Source organism: Podarcis melisellensis (genome assembly GCF_964234715.1).
Source record: "Podarcis melisellensis genome assembly, chromosome: 12".
NCBI lineage: Eukaryota > Metazoa > Chordata > Lepidosauria > Squamata > Lacertidae > Podarcis > Podarcis melisellensis.
This window is the reverse complement of record NC_138544.1, coordinates 54374312-54389998: the sequence shown is the minus strand read 5'-3', so window position 1 is coordinate 54389998 and position 15687 is coordinate 54374312. Positions and strand designations below refer to the sequence as shown.

General features: G+C 45.8%; 1 protein-coding gene and 1 pseudogene across 30 annotated transcripts in view; both read left to right on the top strand.

Annotated features, from left to right (window-relative positions):
- OBSCN (obscurin, cytoskeletal calmodulin and titin-interacting RhoGEF) overlaps positions 1-15687 on the top strand; it is a 274889-nt gene that overhangs the window by 249876 nt on the left and 9326 nt on the right. For all 29 annotated transcript variants that reach the window (XM_081931293.1, XM_081931304.1, XM_081931294.1 and 26 more), the window contains 5 exons: positions 1095-1217; positions 3912-4082; positions 6967-7057; positions 8453-8692; positions 9709-9932. In XM_081931293.1, coding sequence (XP_081787419.1) covers positions 1095-1217; positions 3912-4082; positions 6967-7057; positions 8453-8692; positions 9709-9932 — 849 coding nt within the window. The remainder of the gene's footprint in view (positions 1-1094; positions 1218-3911; positions 4083-6966; positions 7058-8452; positions 8693-9708; positions 9933-15687) is intronic.
- Positions 11312-14042, top strand: LOC309353226 (5-beta-cholestane-3-alpha,7-alpha-diol 12-alpha-hydroxylase pseudogene; annotated as a pseudogene). Its single transcript has one exon. The product of its transcript is annotated as a 5-beta-cholestane-3-alpha,7-alpha-diol 12-alpha-hydroxylase pseudogene (transcript).

Here is a 15687-nt window from a genome sequence, read left to right as displayed (position 1 = left end):
ATAAAGACCCTGAGAACTTTCAGGCAATTAGTATGACTCTTGCAGCAAGGAGAAAGCGGCAGCATATCAGATGGGCTCGAGCAATGTGTTTGTCAAGTCCTGGGGTGTTTGGGGTTGTTACCTCCTGGTATGCCCCACAGAGAAATTTACGGTCTGCAAATAAAAACATCCTAAAGATCCCAGGCCACAGAGAAGTTAGGCTGGCCTCAACTAGAGCCAGGGCTTCCTCGGCCGCGGCTCCAATCTGGTGGAACGCTCTGTCACAAGAGACTAGGGCCCTGCGGGACCTGATATCTTTCCGCAGGGCCTGCAAGACAGAGCTGTTCCACCAGGCCTTTGGTCAGGGCGCAGCCTGACCCCCTCCTCTGGCAATCTGCACATAATTTTGCTTGATGGTTGCCATTAATTTGATCTTAATTTGATTTTAATTAATTTTATAATGAATGTTTTTTTAGAATGTTGGACTATTTTGATTGTTGTTAGCCACCCTGAGCCCAGCTTTGGCTGGGGAGGGCGGGATATAAATAAAATTTATTATTATTACTATTATTATTACCTGCTAAATAACTGACAACCAACAAGCGCTGGCATAGGATAGCCAAATTGGACTTACCACTAATTGGCATGCAATCAGCACATCTAGTTTCTGCAATAAAATTAGGAGCTGTGATCTGTGGGTGAGGCAATCCAAGCATTATCAGCACCATGTGATAGAAAATGGGGTTAGCTCTTTTCCCCATGACAAAATCCTAATGAAAATTATCCCCTCACTGAAAGCAGTAGTCGCACAGTAGGGTAGCTTCTGCTGGTGGGAGAAATTTCTTTGGGCAAATAGTAGTTGCAATGGAAGCATTTTCATTGGGTTTGTGGCATGGGGCATCAAACTCAGTTCCCTCCCTCTTGGCAGTTATTTATGCTTTAAATATCTATGATGTTGCTGTTTGTGTATTAAATTGAGATACTACCCTTCATCCGAATATCACAGGGTGCTTTACAGCATCAAGCACAAGAGCTAAAGTTTGGTTCTACGTTTACACTGTGGATGGCTTCATTCTACCAGTCACAGACTTAAATCTTGCCTTCCACTTTGGCAGAGACACCTTCGAACCCACCGTCTCCTGATATTGTTGAGGTTCTTGAAGATGGAGTGGAGTTGGCCTGGAAGCCTGTGGAACTGAACACTCCCGTTACTTACTCTGTACTATGCAAAAAAGATGGTAAATAAATGAGAACATTGTATATACTGCTTCCTTTTACAAACTGACCCTTCCAGCTATGATTCTGTGATTCAGCCTGGGGTTTCTGTAGGAAGATATTTCCTGCATTGTCAGGGTGGCGCTGTGGTCTAAACCACAGAGCCTAGGGCTTGGTGATCAGAAGGCTGTTGATTCGAATCCCTACGATGGGGTGAGCTCCCATTGTTTGGTCCCAGCTCCTGCCCACCTAGCAGTTCGAAAGCATGTCATAGAATAATAGAATCATAGAGTTGGAAGAGACCACAAGGGCCATCGAGTCCAACCCCCTGCCAAGCAGGAAACACCATCAGAGCACTCCTGACATATGGTTGTCAAGCCTCTGCTTAAAGACCTCCAAAGAAGGAGACTCCACCACACTCCTTGGCAGCAAATTCCACCGTCGAACAGCTCTTACTGTCAGGAAGTTCTTCCTAATGTTTAGGTGGAATCTTCTTTCTTGTAGTGTGGATCCATTGCTCCGTGTCCGCTTCTCTGGAGCAGCAGAAAACAACCTTTCTCCCTCCTCTATGTGACGTCCTTTTATATATTTGAACATGGCTATCATATCACCGGGACGCAGGTGGCGCTGTGGGTTAAAGCCTCAGCGCCTAGGACTTGCCAATCGAAAGGTCGGCGGTTCGAATCCCTGCGGCGGGGTGCGCTCCCGCTGCTCGGTCCCAGCGCCTGCCAACCTAGCAGTTCGAAAGCACCTCCGGGTGCAAGTAGATAAATAGGGACCGCTTACCAGCGGGAAGGTAAACGCCGTTTCCGTGTGCGGCTCTGGCTTGCCAGAGCAGCGATGTCACGCTGGCCATGTGACCCGGAAGTGTCTCCGGACAGCGCTGGCCCCTGGCCTCTTAAGTGAGATGGGCGCACAACCCCAGAGTCTGTCAAGACTGGCCCGCACGGGCAGGGGTGCCTTTACCTTTATCATATCACCCCTTAACCTCCTCTTCTCCAGGCTAAACATACCCAGCTCCTAAAGTGTCAAAGTGCAAGTAGATAAATAGGTACCGCTCTGGCGGGAAGGTAAACAGTGTTTCCGTGCGCTGCTCTGGTTTCACCAGAAGCGGGTTAGTCATGCTGGCCACATGACCCGGAAGCTGTCTGCAGACAAACGCCGGCTCCCTCGGCCTATAGAGCGAGATGAGCACCGCAACCCCAGAGTCATCCACGACTGGACCTAATGGTCAGGGGTACCTTTACCTTTACTAGAAACATTGCTGAGGCATCTCTCAGGCCCCACCACAACTACAGAATCATAAAATAACCTGGAGCAGTCTAATCCACTGGCACAACACAGGTATCATAAGGTCAAGCCATAAAATCATATAATCTTAGAGTTGGAAGAGACACAAGGGTCTTCAAGTCCAACCCTCTGCAATGCAGGAATCTCAGCTAAAGCATCCATGACAGGTGGCCATCCAACCTCTGCCTTAAAATTCCAATGAAGAAACTATATGGAACTTGCCAAACTGACTGGGAGACTCCGGGACCAGAGAGAAGAGACAGTGGAAGAAGATTGGGAAAAGTTTAAAGAATATTTGAAAAAAAATATGTTAATATTTAAATCTTAGAATAGCTTTGGAAGTGGATATAGGCTGTAAGGTTAGAAGTAGAAGCTAGTGTATTTTAAAATAGTATTGTATGTGAGGGATAAAATGTGAAGATTTTTTTGGTAAAAGTAAGTGTGATAAAAAATAAAAATTTATGATATATGTAAACTGCTAAAGATGAGGTAAAATGAAAATCAGACAGGGGGGACTTGGGGAAGCTCACCTAACAATGTTTAGAAAAAACAAGGATAAGACAAGAATTTGTTTGCATTGTTTGTTTTCTCTGTTTGTGTTGTTTATTTGTCTTATAAAATGAATATTTGGGGGGGGGGATGAAAAATAAAATTGCTATGAAGGAGAGTCCATAACCTCCCAAGGGAGACTGTTCCATTGTTGAACAGCTCTTACTACCAGCTGTATTTAGTCAGAATCTTCCTTCTTGTAACTTGAAGCCATTGGTTTGAGTCCTACCTTCCAGAGCTGGAGAAAACAACCTTGCTCCATCTTCCACGAGACAACTCTTTAGATAAAAGCGAAATGTGATAGAGCCAGCCTTGCCAATAGCTCCCCCACCCCCGTTCTACTAACAAATAGTAATTGAGGGTGGGGTGCTTGTTGCTTCAACTCCTATAACATACGTTGCACAAGAGACTACAACAGGACAAGCGAAAGTGAATGTGGTGCAATCATATTGCTCTGGATTCTCTCTGAAATGCTTTCCATAATGAAAGCTCTGCACTCCTGAGAAATCTGGATTTGCATCTAAGCTTTTTCAGTTCTCTTTGGCAGAGAGGGGCTTTTAAAAACAATCTGGTTCCTTTCCGAATCTTGAGAAAGTATGAGGCTGCTTTCAAGGAAACAGCTTGAAGTAACATAAAATTCATTTTAAAAACTGAAATCCCATAGAGAGGGGAGAAGGATGGATGCAGGACTGAATATTGTGCTTTTGAGAGATCGCACACATCTCTTTAATGGTGCACCTGCCTAAAGTGGTAGAAGACAGAATATTCATTTCTGCAATAGCTGGAAATCTCCCTCCATGTACGTCCTAATCCAAGCCCATCTGGTCAAAATACGACATTGTTACACTAAACTTTATTCTTCTCTTTTGTTGGCCCAGACGGTGAATGGAAGACTCTGGCCAGTGACATCTCGGAGTGCTGCTACACTGCTGAGCATCTTCCTCGGGGTTTGGTGTTATCCTTCCGGTTTGCCTGCGTCAGCAAAAGTGGTGTAGGGCCGTATAGCAACCCAACTGCCAAAGTGAGAATTGGTGACACGGATCCAGCAGGTAACAACATAATCCACTCTGAATAGAGTTCCTGTACTTTTCCTCTTCAGCAGCATAAGCCTGGAAATGCCATTTATAACCACGTGAGCAGACAGGGTTCCTTAGTTTCCTCCGTCCTTGTCATTCAAGCTGGAATCTTTGCATTTCTGCCTTTGCTCCTCCATGGAAAGAACTCTCCAAAACACCACAGGGGGATGAATAAGTCTCATGACATATGCCATTTCACTGTAATCCAGGATACTTAGGCATGCCTACAAACCCAACTGCATGTGCTAGGCCCAGGCCTTCTCTTCATGTTGTTGTTGTTGCTGTTGCTGCTGTCCCAGTTGCAGCTCCTTGTTCTCCATTGGAGGTCAAGTCTCAGCATCATCTTGTTTTCAGGAGCAGCTTTCTATGGGGCAGGAGGAACTAGGGAGAAAGTCCATTCAGTTGACATTTAAAGACAGATTTACATATTTCACACTTTATGAAACAATATACAAATGGGAACCCAGCTGTGCTTTGACACACTTTTCCGAATTTTGCAAGTAACGTGTAGAAAAAGGCATATAACAGGGTTGAGTGGACATATAAATGCATAAATTAATTAAAATAACATGCAGAAATGCATTATTTTTTGAGTGGGGAATGCTTTGCAAAACAATGCATATCATGCAATTATATGCAAGAATATATTAGGAGAATGTGTATTAGGAGAAATTTCCACTAAAATACTATTGAACTTTCATGAGGACCTTTTATCTTGTTTAAAATCACAACCTACGTGGCAAAGTGAACCTTAGATTGGAAAAATGAGAAAATGAGAGAAACTGAAATTAACAGATTTGCCTATCCCTAGGAGGCACTGCCACAGGAACAGGCAACTTAGAATTTTTAGAGCATATGCAGGAACTCTTCCAGCCGTGCCTGAGAGCTCACTATTTTAAACATCACGCAGTGAGCTCAGGACCTTCATTCCCCATTGACCCTCCCAGGTGCTAAGACAGACAGAGGGGGCCTCTTGGTAGTTCCACCTCCCTCAGAAGTTTGAGTGGTATGCCTTCTCCTATGTGGCAGCCCCTACGTTGTGGGATTCCCTCCACGCAGAGATGTGTGTGACTTCTTCGCTACACAGCTTTCGGAGAATGCTGAAGACGCTCCTCTTTACCCTGATCTTTTACACCTGAGATGCGTGTTTTCAGAGCCCACCCTATTCCCGTCATTTGTTTTAACTGTTCTGAATTTTGAATAGGTGTAACCCACCCTGGGACCTGCTGATGATGGGTGCACAATAAATTCAGTAATAGTAATAGTGATGATTACAATCACCGTATATACTCAAGTATAAGCTAACCCGAATATAAGCTGAGGCACCAAATTTTATCACAGAAAACTGGGAAAACTTACTGACTCGCATATAAGCCAGTTCACCACACCACAAACCTCCTGGTGGGCTGGAGTGTGTGTGTGAGCGCAGCAGAGGGGGCTTCTCTCTCTGTTATGTACTGAAGTTCTCACCCTGGGCTAGTTCTCACTCAGGTCCACGTATGCAAATAAGGGATTGAAAGTGATGTTCAGTGATTGGATGGTTACAGAAAATGGTTACTGTTGCGTTCTATTGGAGCTCTATATAAGCAGGCTGGCTGAACCCTTCAGTTCAGTTCTGTTCTGGCCTGTGAATAAACAAGAGCTGTTTGAAGAATCGCTGTGTTGTCTGATATGTTCACCCACAACTTAACACTGGCGATGAGGATCAAGGCTAAAAGTCGGCTTATACACGAATATACACGGTATATTATAATAGCAGCATAGGCCTCAGATCTGCCATTTGGCATGACAGTTACTGCTTTGGTGGGGGGGGGACTTCTGCTGTTATTATTAGCATTATTAGATTTCTTACTCAACCTTTACCATAAGGTCCTAGGACCTTATAAAATAGACATAGCATAGATAGCCCAGGACGTATGAAAGCCTTTATGTTGTTGTTTGGCCTAGTCGTGTCCGACTCTTCCTGACCCCATGGACCAGAGCACGCCAGGCACTCCTGTCTTCCACTCCCTCCTACAGTTTGGTCAAACTCATGTTTGTAGCTTCGAGAACACCGTCCAACCATCTCGTCCTCTGTCGTTCCCTTCTCCCTGTGCCCTCCATCTTTCCCAACATTAGGCTCTTTTCCAGGGAGTCTTCTCTTCTCATGAGTTGGCCAAAGTATTGGAGCCTCAGCTTCAGGATCTGTCCTTCCAGTGAGCACTCAGGGCTGATTTCCTTCAGAATGGACAGGTTTGATCTACTTGCAGTCCATGGGACTCTCAAGAGTCTCCTCCAGCACCATAATTCAAAAGCATCCATTCTTTGGCGATCAGCCTTCTTTATGTTCCAGCTCTGACTTCCATACATCACTAGAAAGACTTTATAATTTCTTTAAAATGAATGCTGTGCCAAGCTCCATCCAACAGTTTCACAGAACTCCTCCACACTTCCTAGCCCCTCAAAAGAGGTCATCATTTTTCCAAAACTTTTTAGTCACATTTTGAGGGGTGGTTTATGAGCTTTTGGAACTTCACTTTAATAATCAGTGGTCATGGGATGGCTAAGGGGCGTTCTTCATTTGTCACTTTGAAAAACAACAACCTTGCATTGCTTTCTGGCATCTCTGCAAAACACCCCTCCAGCTGGCACCCTTCCTGGAATGCCCCTGGAATGTCAGAACGTCCTTCCATGGTCATGGGATATTTGGGGAACAAACAACACCCTTGATTGTCTAGGGCTTAATTAACTGAAAGCAGCCTTGGAAACTTGCATTGCATCAACTGCTATTTACCTCTTTCAACACCAATTGCGTGCTTTGGCATTTTCCGACTTCTGTCTCTGCTTCCCCCATCCCACTCCTCCCCCCACCACGCAGCATTCCAGTCTGTGGACCCAGAGGACAGCCAAATGACAGCTCCTGCTCAGCCAACCCACCAGACGTATGCCTTCCAGACGGAAATTAAAAGGTACAGATTTCCATTGTCTCACTGCTCCTTAGTAACCACTTAGTTGGATTCCTCCAAGTTCTATATGTGGAGAAATTTAGCCAGCTAAGCAGGAAGCAAGCTTTCTAAGAAAGGAAAATGGTGCTCTTGGCAGACGTGGTCCGCTCAGTGCATATAGGTGTCGCTGAGGAATAATGTGGCCTTAAGAACTGCCCCTCTTTGCTCTCTAAAAGACCCCCCTGCAGCAGCACCAAATCCCACCCCAGTTGTGGTTAAGGGACGCCGGTGGCGCTGTGGGTTAAACCACATAGCCTAGGACTTGCCAATCAGAAGGTCGGCGGTTCGAATCCCCACAACGGGGTGAGCTCCCGTTGCTCAGTCCCTGCTCCTGCCAACCTAGGAGTTCGAAAGCACGTCAAAGTGCAAGTAGATAAAAAGATACCACTCCGGCGGGAAGGAAAACGGCGTTTCTGCACGCTGCTCTGGTTCGCCAGACGCAGCTTAGTCCTGCTGGCCACATGACCCGGAAGCTGTACGCCAGCTCCCTCGGCCAATAAAGTGAGATGAGCGCCGCAACCCCAGAGTCGGTCACGACTGGACCTAATGGTCAGGGGTCCCTTTACCTTTACCTTATAGGCCAGAAAGGCTGGTAATAAATTAAGCAAATAAGGGGATGTGCATTTCCCCCTATGTACAATGGTAATAGCTTGCCTGGATATGCAATACAACATATGTATCTGGACTGCTGATAGAGGGGAATGCAGACTGAGGAAGAGTCAGAGCTGGAGAAGGGAAGAAATAACCTTAAAACCTTCCACACCTTTTTTTTTTTTTAAGGGGGAGGGTAGAAGATAAATCTGACCTTGTGCTGCCAGACACTCCTAGGATGTCTTTCATTGCCTGGTTTTTATCAGTGGGAATGTGTGGTTGACAAAACTCATTGACAGCAACAGAAAATATACAACGAAATCAAAGATTCAACTTAGATGCAGTGTGGGTTAGAGGGTAGCGTTTTTGTCGCTTGCAACTTCCTTAAAGGAAGGCCAGGTGAGTGACAGAGGGAAAGAATGCAGAGTCCCTTGCAGGGGGCTCTGTATCACATGATAATCAGCATCACATGACACCGCAAACAATATCTCCCGAGAAGGCTGCTGGGCCGGTTGCTCATTGTGCTGACGTCTCACTTGCAGGCAACAGTTTGTGTCAACTATTGTGAGTCCTTTTTCGTGGTCCTGCAGCAGCAGCTCTTCCCATTAGCCACTCCTAAGCATGGTTCGAAGGTGCCATCCAGTAGGACAGTCTTCTCAAAGCATGGCAGGACGTGGGTGGGTGGGGTATCGCCAGGTTAAGGAATAACATTCAGCTCAAACTTCTGTTCCGTTTCTTCCCCTTCTTTCCTGCTCCACCTCGGGACAGAGGGCGCTTCAGCATCATCAAACAGTGCAGAGAAAAGCTCAGTGGAAATGCTTTGGCTGCCAAGATCATTCCCTATAGGCAAGAAGACAAGGAAGATGTGCTCCAGGAGTATCAGATCTTGAGGAAGCTTCACCACACCAACATTGGGCAGCTGCAGGGGGCCTACGTGAGCCCACGCCACCTGGTGCTGATCACAGAACTCTGTGTTGGCCCTGAGCTTCTCAATGCTTTAGCTGGGAGGTAAGCCTGCTTGTCCAACAAACGAAATATGCATCAGCCACAAAAGTTGTGGAGGCCTCTTTTCTCCTCCTCCTCAGAATACAGTTTTCGGAGGTTCCGTTGTGAAATTTCCATAGGCAACCCAGTGTGAAGGTGCCAGATGAAGAAGACCAGTACAGTGGTGCCCCGCAAGACGAACGCCTCACAAGACGGAAAACCTGCTAGACGAAAGGGTTTTCCGTTTTGGAGGCGCTTCACAAAACGAATTTCCCTATGGGCTTGCTTCGCAAGACAAAAAAGTCTTGCGAGTTCCTTCGGGTTTTTTTCCCTTTTCCCCCCTTTTCCTAAGCCGCTAAGCCACTTATCAGCTGATCCGCTGATAAGCCGCTTAACAGCTGATCGCTAAAAGCCGCTAAACCGCTAATAGCGCTAATCTGCTAAGCTGTCAATGGGCTTGCTTCGCAAGACGAAAAAACCGCTATATGAAGAGCCTCATGGAACGAATTAATTTCGTCTTGGGAGGCACCACTGTATAGACCAGTGGTCTTCAACATTTTCCAAAGCAGGGCCCACCTTTAAAACAAGAGGAAGTGGTAGTCACAGAAGGGGGAGGGGTCTCCTGTTGTAATAACCCCTGGCTTTGGCTGGAAAACTACTTCTTTATTTTACATTACTTAAGTATAGTGTTGTTGTTTTTTACAAGATTGGTTACCAAAACCTGAAAATCCCCAGAAATCTGGCAGATTATATACATCTCTCTCTCTGTGTGTGTCTACACTACATGTGCATATTTATGCATTATACACACAGAGACACACACAGTAAGAAAGGTCTGAGAAATGTAGTTTTTAAAATAATCTCTGCTTTTTCTTTAGTGATATGCTCACACTAACACCCATCCAACACTATCTAGCAAAAACGCCCTTTGAGTTTGCTTTCAGTAAGTATTTATGTGCATTCCTTGCTTAGCACCAACTGATTATAGTCTTATGAAGAATGAAGAACGTGTTGTTGTGTAACCAGGTTCTCTTTTGTAGGTCATCCTATTCAGAAGTGGAAGTCAGAGACTATCTGTGGCAGATTCTTAGTGCTGTTGAATACCTCCATGCTCAGAATATCCTGCACTTGGATCTGAGGTCTGAAAATATGATCATCACTGAACCAAACCTGCTCAAACTCCTGGACTTTGGCAACGCACAGTTCTATGAACCCGACAGAATCATTACCCTCGATGGGTGTACGGACTATGTAGAAACTATGGGTGAGTAATCAGTGATTTGTTAGGTGCCTTTTCTTGGGTCAAGGGTCTGAAAGGCCTGGTGATCATGGGGACAAATGAAGAAGCCATGTCTTGAGTTGGACAGTTGGGCCATGTAACCCAGTCTATTCTATTTGGCTTCGGGTGGGGTTTCTTCAAAGTCCTGCTACCTAAGATTCTTTGACTAGAAAAGCAAGGGTTTTGAGCTGGGTCTTTCCACTCGCAGAGCTCGCGTTCCACCTATCGCTCCGTCTTCCCCCAACTCAGAGCAAGATTACAGAGCCACTTATCAAAACTATTGTGTTGTCAGTTGTAGCCCCACATCGCAAATAGCTTAACTTCAGGATTGCACTTAGCTCAATGACCCTAGCTCCAGTTCAGCCAGTTAGTCATGGTTATAGATGGAATTTTCTCTCCTCACATTCTCTGTGGCAAAAGCCAGGGCTGTGGAGCCAGAAAGTCAAGAGCAACAAAGAACTGCTGCCCTTAAGAGGCAGGAGACACTTGCAGTGAGTGACAGCAACTCCACTCCTTGGGAGCAGGACGAAGAGCAGAGAGAAGGGAAAACCATATGTTTCTATACAGTGCACAGTGGCTGTTTATAGTTTTGGAGGAGGAAATGTGTGCAATACATCAGCTTTTGTTTTGGTTTGCATATTGCTTCAGGTAGTGTGAATTACCGTATTTTTCGCCCCATAGGACGCACCGCCCCATAGGACGCACCTAATTTTTTTGGGGGGGGAAATAAAGAAAAAAAATTATTTCCCCCCCAGGTGTGGGGCTGGCACGGGGGAAGCCCGAGCTTCCCCTGACCCCAGACCCCAGAACAGGCTGATGCTTGCAAGCCTTGTGAGCCCGGCGGGACCTCCTGCCGTGTGCGCCAGACTTGCGGACATCTGCCCGAAGCACTGGGCGTGCTCCGCAGTGCGCCCCATGCTTTGGGCCACAGGCTGCCGCCCCAAGCCTTGCACACCCTGCGGAACCTCCCGCCGGGCGCGCAAGGCTTGCGGATAGCTTCCTGAAACCTGGAGAGCGAGAGGGGTTGGTGCGCACCGACGCCTCTCGCTCTCCAGGCTTCAGCGAAAGCCTGCATTCGCCCCCATAGGACGCACACACATTTCCCCTTCATTTTTCGAGGTGAAAAAGTGCGTCCTATAGGGCAAAAAATACGGTAAGTAACTTTGCTTCCCCTTCCCACAACTGAATCACTAACCCCCCACTTCCGTATCCTCCTTTGCCACATGGAATTCTTGTCCTATATTTGATTTTCCCCTCCCCCTTTGGTCATCCACATTCCCCCTCTCCTCCCCTTCCTCATTTTATTGCCTCCCTTCTTTTGTTCACAAGTTAGATCTATTAATATAAATCTATGTTGCTTAAAAAGAACGAAGGAGATAGATGCTTAAAAGCTGAGTGCTTCCAATTTATAGGGCTTTTTATTTAAAAAAAATTAAATTAACTACAATAGGGATTAAAAAGACATACTTCCATTCATTCCAAATCCCAGTTTGTTAATTATCTTGATGGTTTTCTTTGCATAAGGTACACTGGATATTATTTTAGTGCAAATAAATTAACCTTAGCAAGGGTTAACCTTTGCTTGCTCTGCTTCCTAGCTCCACCTAGATTCATGGTAAGTGGAGCAACTTTTTATAACCGCTTGTTTTTTCTGCAAGAGCTTGTGCTTGTGCTTTTGTGTCCCAGAGCTCCGAGAGATGGCTCTCTGGGTGATGGTCCTATGCACTGTCCTGGCATGCATATTGGGGGGGCTCTATCTGGTGGGGGCGTTCCGCCAGAGGAGAGCCCAAGAGCCCCCTTTAGATAAAGGCCTCATTCCGTGGCTTGGACATGGATTGCACTTCCAAAAGGACGGCATTGCCTTCTTGCAAAGGATGCAGAAGAAGCATGGGGATATCTTCACGGTACTGCTTGGGGGATACTATTTCACTTTTGTGATGGACCCCCTCTCCTATGGAGCTATTGTGAAAGAAGCAAGAAGCAAGCTGGATTTCACTTTACATGTAACACAAATTGTGGATCAAGTGTTTGGGTTTCAGCATTCAGAAATGACTCATAAGGTACTAGAGGCAGTCAACACAAAGCACCTCAGGGGCGATGGACTCATGGTGATGACCCAGGCCATGATGGACAGCTTGAATAGAGTGATGTGCCATCACCTGAGTTCAGCAGGAGGGCAGAATTCCTGGAAACAGGACGGATTGTTCCACTTCAGCTACAACATGCTCTTTAAGGCCGGATATCTTGCTGTGTTTGGAAATACAACCAGCAAAGGTGAAAAGAACAAAGATGCTGAGAGGAGTGACCTAGCTGACTCTGAAGATTTATTCGCAGAGTTTTGCAAATTTGACAATTTTTTCCCGGGATTAGCTTCTTCTACGCTGTCTCCCAGAGATAGAATGGAAGCAGAGTCTCTGAAGAGACACTTCTGGAACATCACATCTGTAAAGGAAGTATATAAGAAGGAAAATATCAGTGGCTGGATAACTGACCTGCAAAAACACCTGGAAGAGGCAGCGATGCCTGAATACATGCAGGGGTGGCTTTTTTTCACGTTGCTCTGGGCACTTCAAGCTAATTCTGGCCCAGCTTCCTTCTGGCTTCTTGCCTACCTGATGAAAAATCCCAAGGCGATGGATGAGGTGAGGAAAGAGGTGGACAGAGTGGTGGGAGAATCTGGCCAGGAAGTGAGGGCAGGGGGTCCAGTGCTTAATATCACCAAGGAGATGTTAGACAAGACCCCCATCTTGGACAGTGCTGTGCAAGAGACTTTGAGACTGGCCACAACACCACTGGTGATCAGGGTTGTGATGGTGGATCTACAAATCCAGATGAACGATGGGAGAAAATATCTTCTGCGTAAAGGAGACAGAGTTGCAATTTTCCCCTTTGTATCAGCACATATGGATCCAGAAATCCACCCAGATCCCCATGTTTTCAAATATGACCGGTTCCTCAGCCTAGACGGCACAAAAAAGAAATTCTATAAGAATGGGGAAAGGGTGAAATATTTCTCCATGCCTTGGGGTGCAGGGGCCATGTGCCCTGGGCGATTCTTTGCTACCAATGAGCTAAAACTCATTGCCTTCCTGATGCTGACATACTTTGATATGCAGCTGGTTAACGTGGAGGAGGAAATCCCTCCCGTGATCAAGAACCGCTGTGGGTTTGGTGTGATGCAACCCACACACGATGTTCAGTTCAGGTATCGACTTCGCCACTGAAGGTAGGAGGCAGAGGAAGGAACCTGGTATCACGTGTCTGCGAATCTTCAGGCTAAATTAAGTTTTTTTAAAAAAATCAATTGTATGTTTCTATTTGTGGGTCAAAACTTGTATAAGAATGTGCTCTTTGCCCAATAAGTTTGGTAGATGCAAGTATCACTCAATGGTGCATTTTATCTATCCATCTGTCCTGAATGCTTTAGTTGAGATTCCTGCATTGCTGGGGGTTGGAATAGATGACCCTCGGGCTCTCTCCTGACTCCACCATTCTATGATTCTGTTATCTCACCCCTTTTTTTTACCATTGTTAAGAAATAAAGTGGAGACAGATGGCCTTTCAACTTTTGAGGGCTCTTTTGTGGAATATTTTATGTGCATTAGATCGGAATATTGGTCCTCTCTTTCCTGTAAGATGATTGTCACAAACTCTCTCCCTGTCTTACGTGTTATAAATGTTGTCTCTCTAAGGCATAAAACTCATGCTTGCTACTAGGGGCGGAGTTCACTGCCCTGCTCCTGGTCACATTTTCACCACATGCCCTTGCCTTTATCTGGTCTGTTGTAATCTACATTCTGTAAAAAGAATGTCCTGTCCAGTCTGGTTTGTGAACATTTCATAATCGCTTGCAATTCTCCTGGCTTTCTTGGGAAAGATGCTTATTCAATACATTTTGGTATTTTCAGTTTTGTTACTGTTGATCAATGCCCATCAACAAGTATCCATGTTCATGTCTCCAGGGATATTGCCATTTGTCTGTCTTGTGGCATCTTGAAAATAAGAAGCCCAAATAATTGGTGGTAGATTGGGGAGAAAGAGAGTTAGTACTTTGCTTTACTTTTTGGCTCTTATTAAAGTTTACTCATTAATTGATCCTCAATTGTGTTGTGGGTCCTGACTGGTTTTTGTTTATTGCTTTTGGTGATGCTGCCTCTTTGTAGTAGTTGCTCAAAGGGTTTGTAAAACTTGCTATCTTAACTTTTCCTTTGAAGGAAAATAATTCACTGCATGGATTAATACTATACTAGGAGAAGCCAGCCTGAATATTATTGCAAAACATGTAAGAGAAGAATGAAAACAATTAATCATTTACTTACAGTAAGCATTTCTGTAACCAACATATTTGATGCACTCACGTTTTTCCAAGAAAACACATTTCCTTTAAGAAAGAAGTTGTTTTTTTTCTTTAAAAATGCAATTTGTGCAATATAAACAAGAAGCCAGCATAGGCAGAACACCTTCCTCAAGCAGCCTCAGGGTAGTAACAACAGGGGAGGCAGGAGGCTGTCCCAGCAACAGCCCTGACTCAGACCACCTTCTAATGTAGGGGAAGCTGTAAGCACTTCCTCAGTTACTGGGAAGTCACGACCAGGAGCATTACAGGGTAGAGTTTGAGCAGCTCTCTCCACCACCACCATTTCATTTCCTCTGCTCACTCCAAGAAATCACAGAAACATCTCCTGATGTTTCAGGAGATCCAACATTTGCTGGATATCAGGGCAATAGAGCCTGTCCCAGAACCATAAGGTGGAATCTGGCTGCTACGCTACTCTCGTTATGCAGTGGCGTAGCGTGGGGGGTGCAGGGGGGGCCAGCCGCACCGGGCGCAACATCTGGGGGTTAGGGTTAGGGGGCGCAAATCCACGGGTTAGGGGGCGCAAATCCATGGGTTAGGGGGCACAAATTACCTGCCCTGCCCCAGGTGCTGACAACCCACGCTACGCCACTGTCGTTATGGTTCCAAAGCAGTTGGGGAAATGGAGGGCCATCCTGGATCTCAAGAGGGTCAATTGATAGCTGAGTGAAAAGAAATTCAGAATGTAGACCTTGAAGAGCATCCTAGAAGGCCTCATACCAGTTTACCCATCTCATTGCAGATTTCTGCATTTTGCATACCAGGGCAGAAATCTCCAGTGCAAATGGCTCACCTTGGATTGGTCCTCAGCCCCAGGACGTTCTTGAAGTTGCTGGTAGCTGTGGTGGACCATCTAAGGAACAACATCTTGATCAGCTCAGACTCTCACCAACAGGCTGAGAGACCCTAGACAACACTGCTACCAAAGCATATACATGCAAAGAAGGTGGAACAGAAGGCCACCAATCTCCTGTCTAGGGCAGAATGGTATCCAGAATCTCTATCAGTAGAGCATGTATCAGGCGCTTCCAACATCTGAAAAGACATGTTCAGCCGCCAACAGGTCTCCCAAGCTAGTGTGGAGCTTTTTTCCACAGGTGTTCCAGCAAATAGTGGGTCGCTGTGGTCTTCCAAGAGTAGACCTGTTCATCATCATCATCATCATCATCATTTATTATTTATACCCCGCCCATCTGGCTGAGTTTCCCCAGCCACTCTGGGCGGCTCCCAATCAAGTGTTAAAAACAATACAGCATTAAATATTAAAAACTTCCCTAAACAGGGCTGCCTTCAGATGTCTTTTAAAGATAGGATAGCTGCTTATTTCCTTCACATCAGAAGGGAGGGCGTTCCACAGTGCGGGCGCCACTACCGCCACTATTA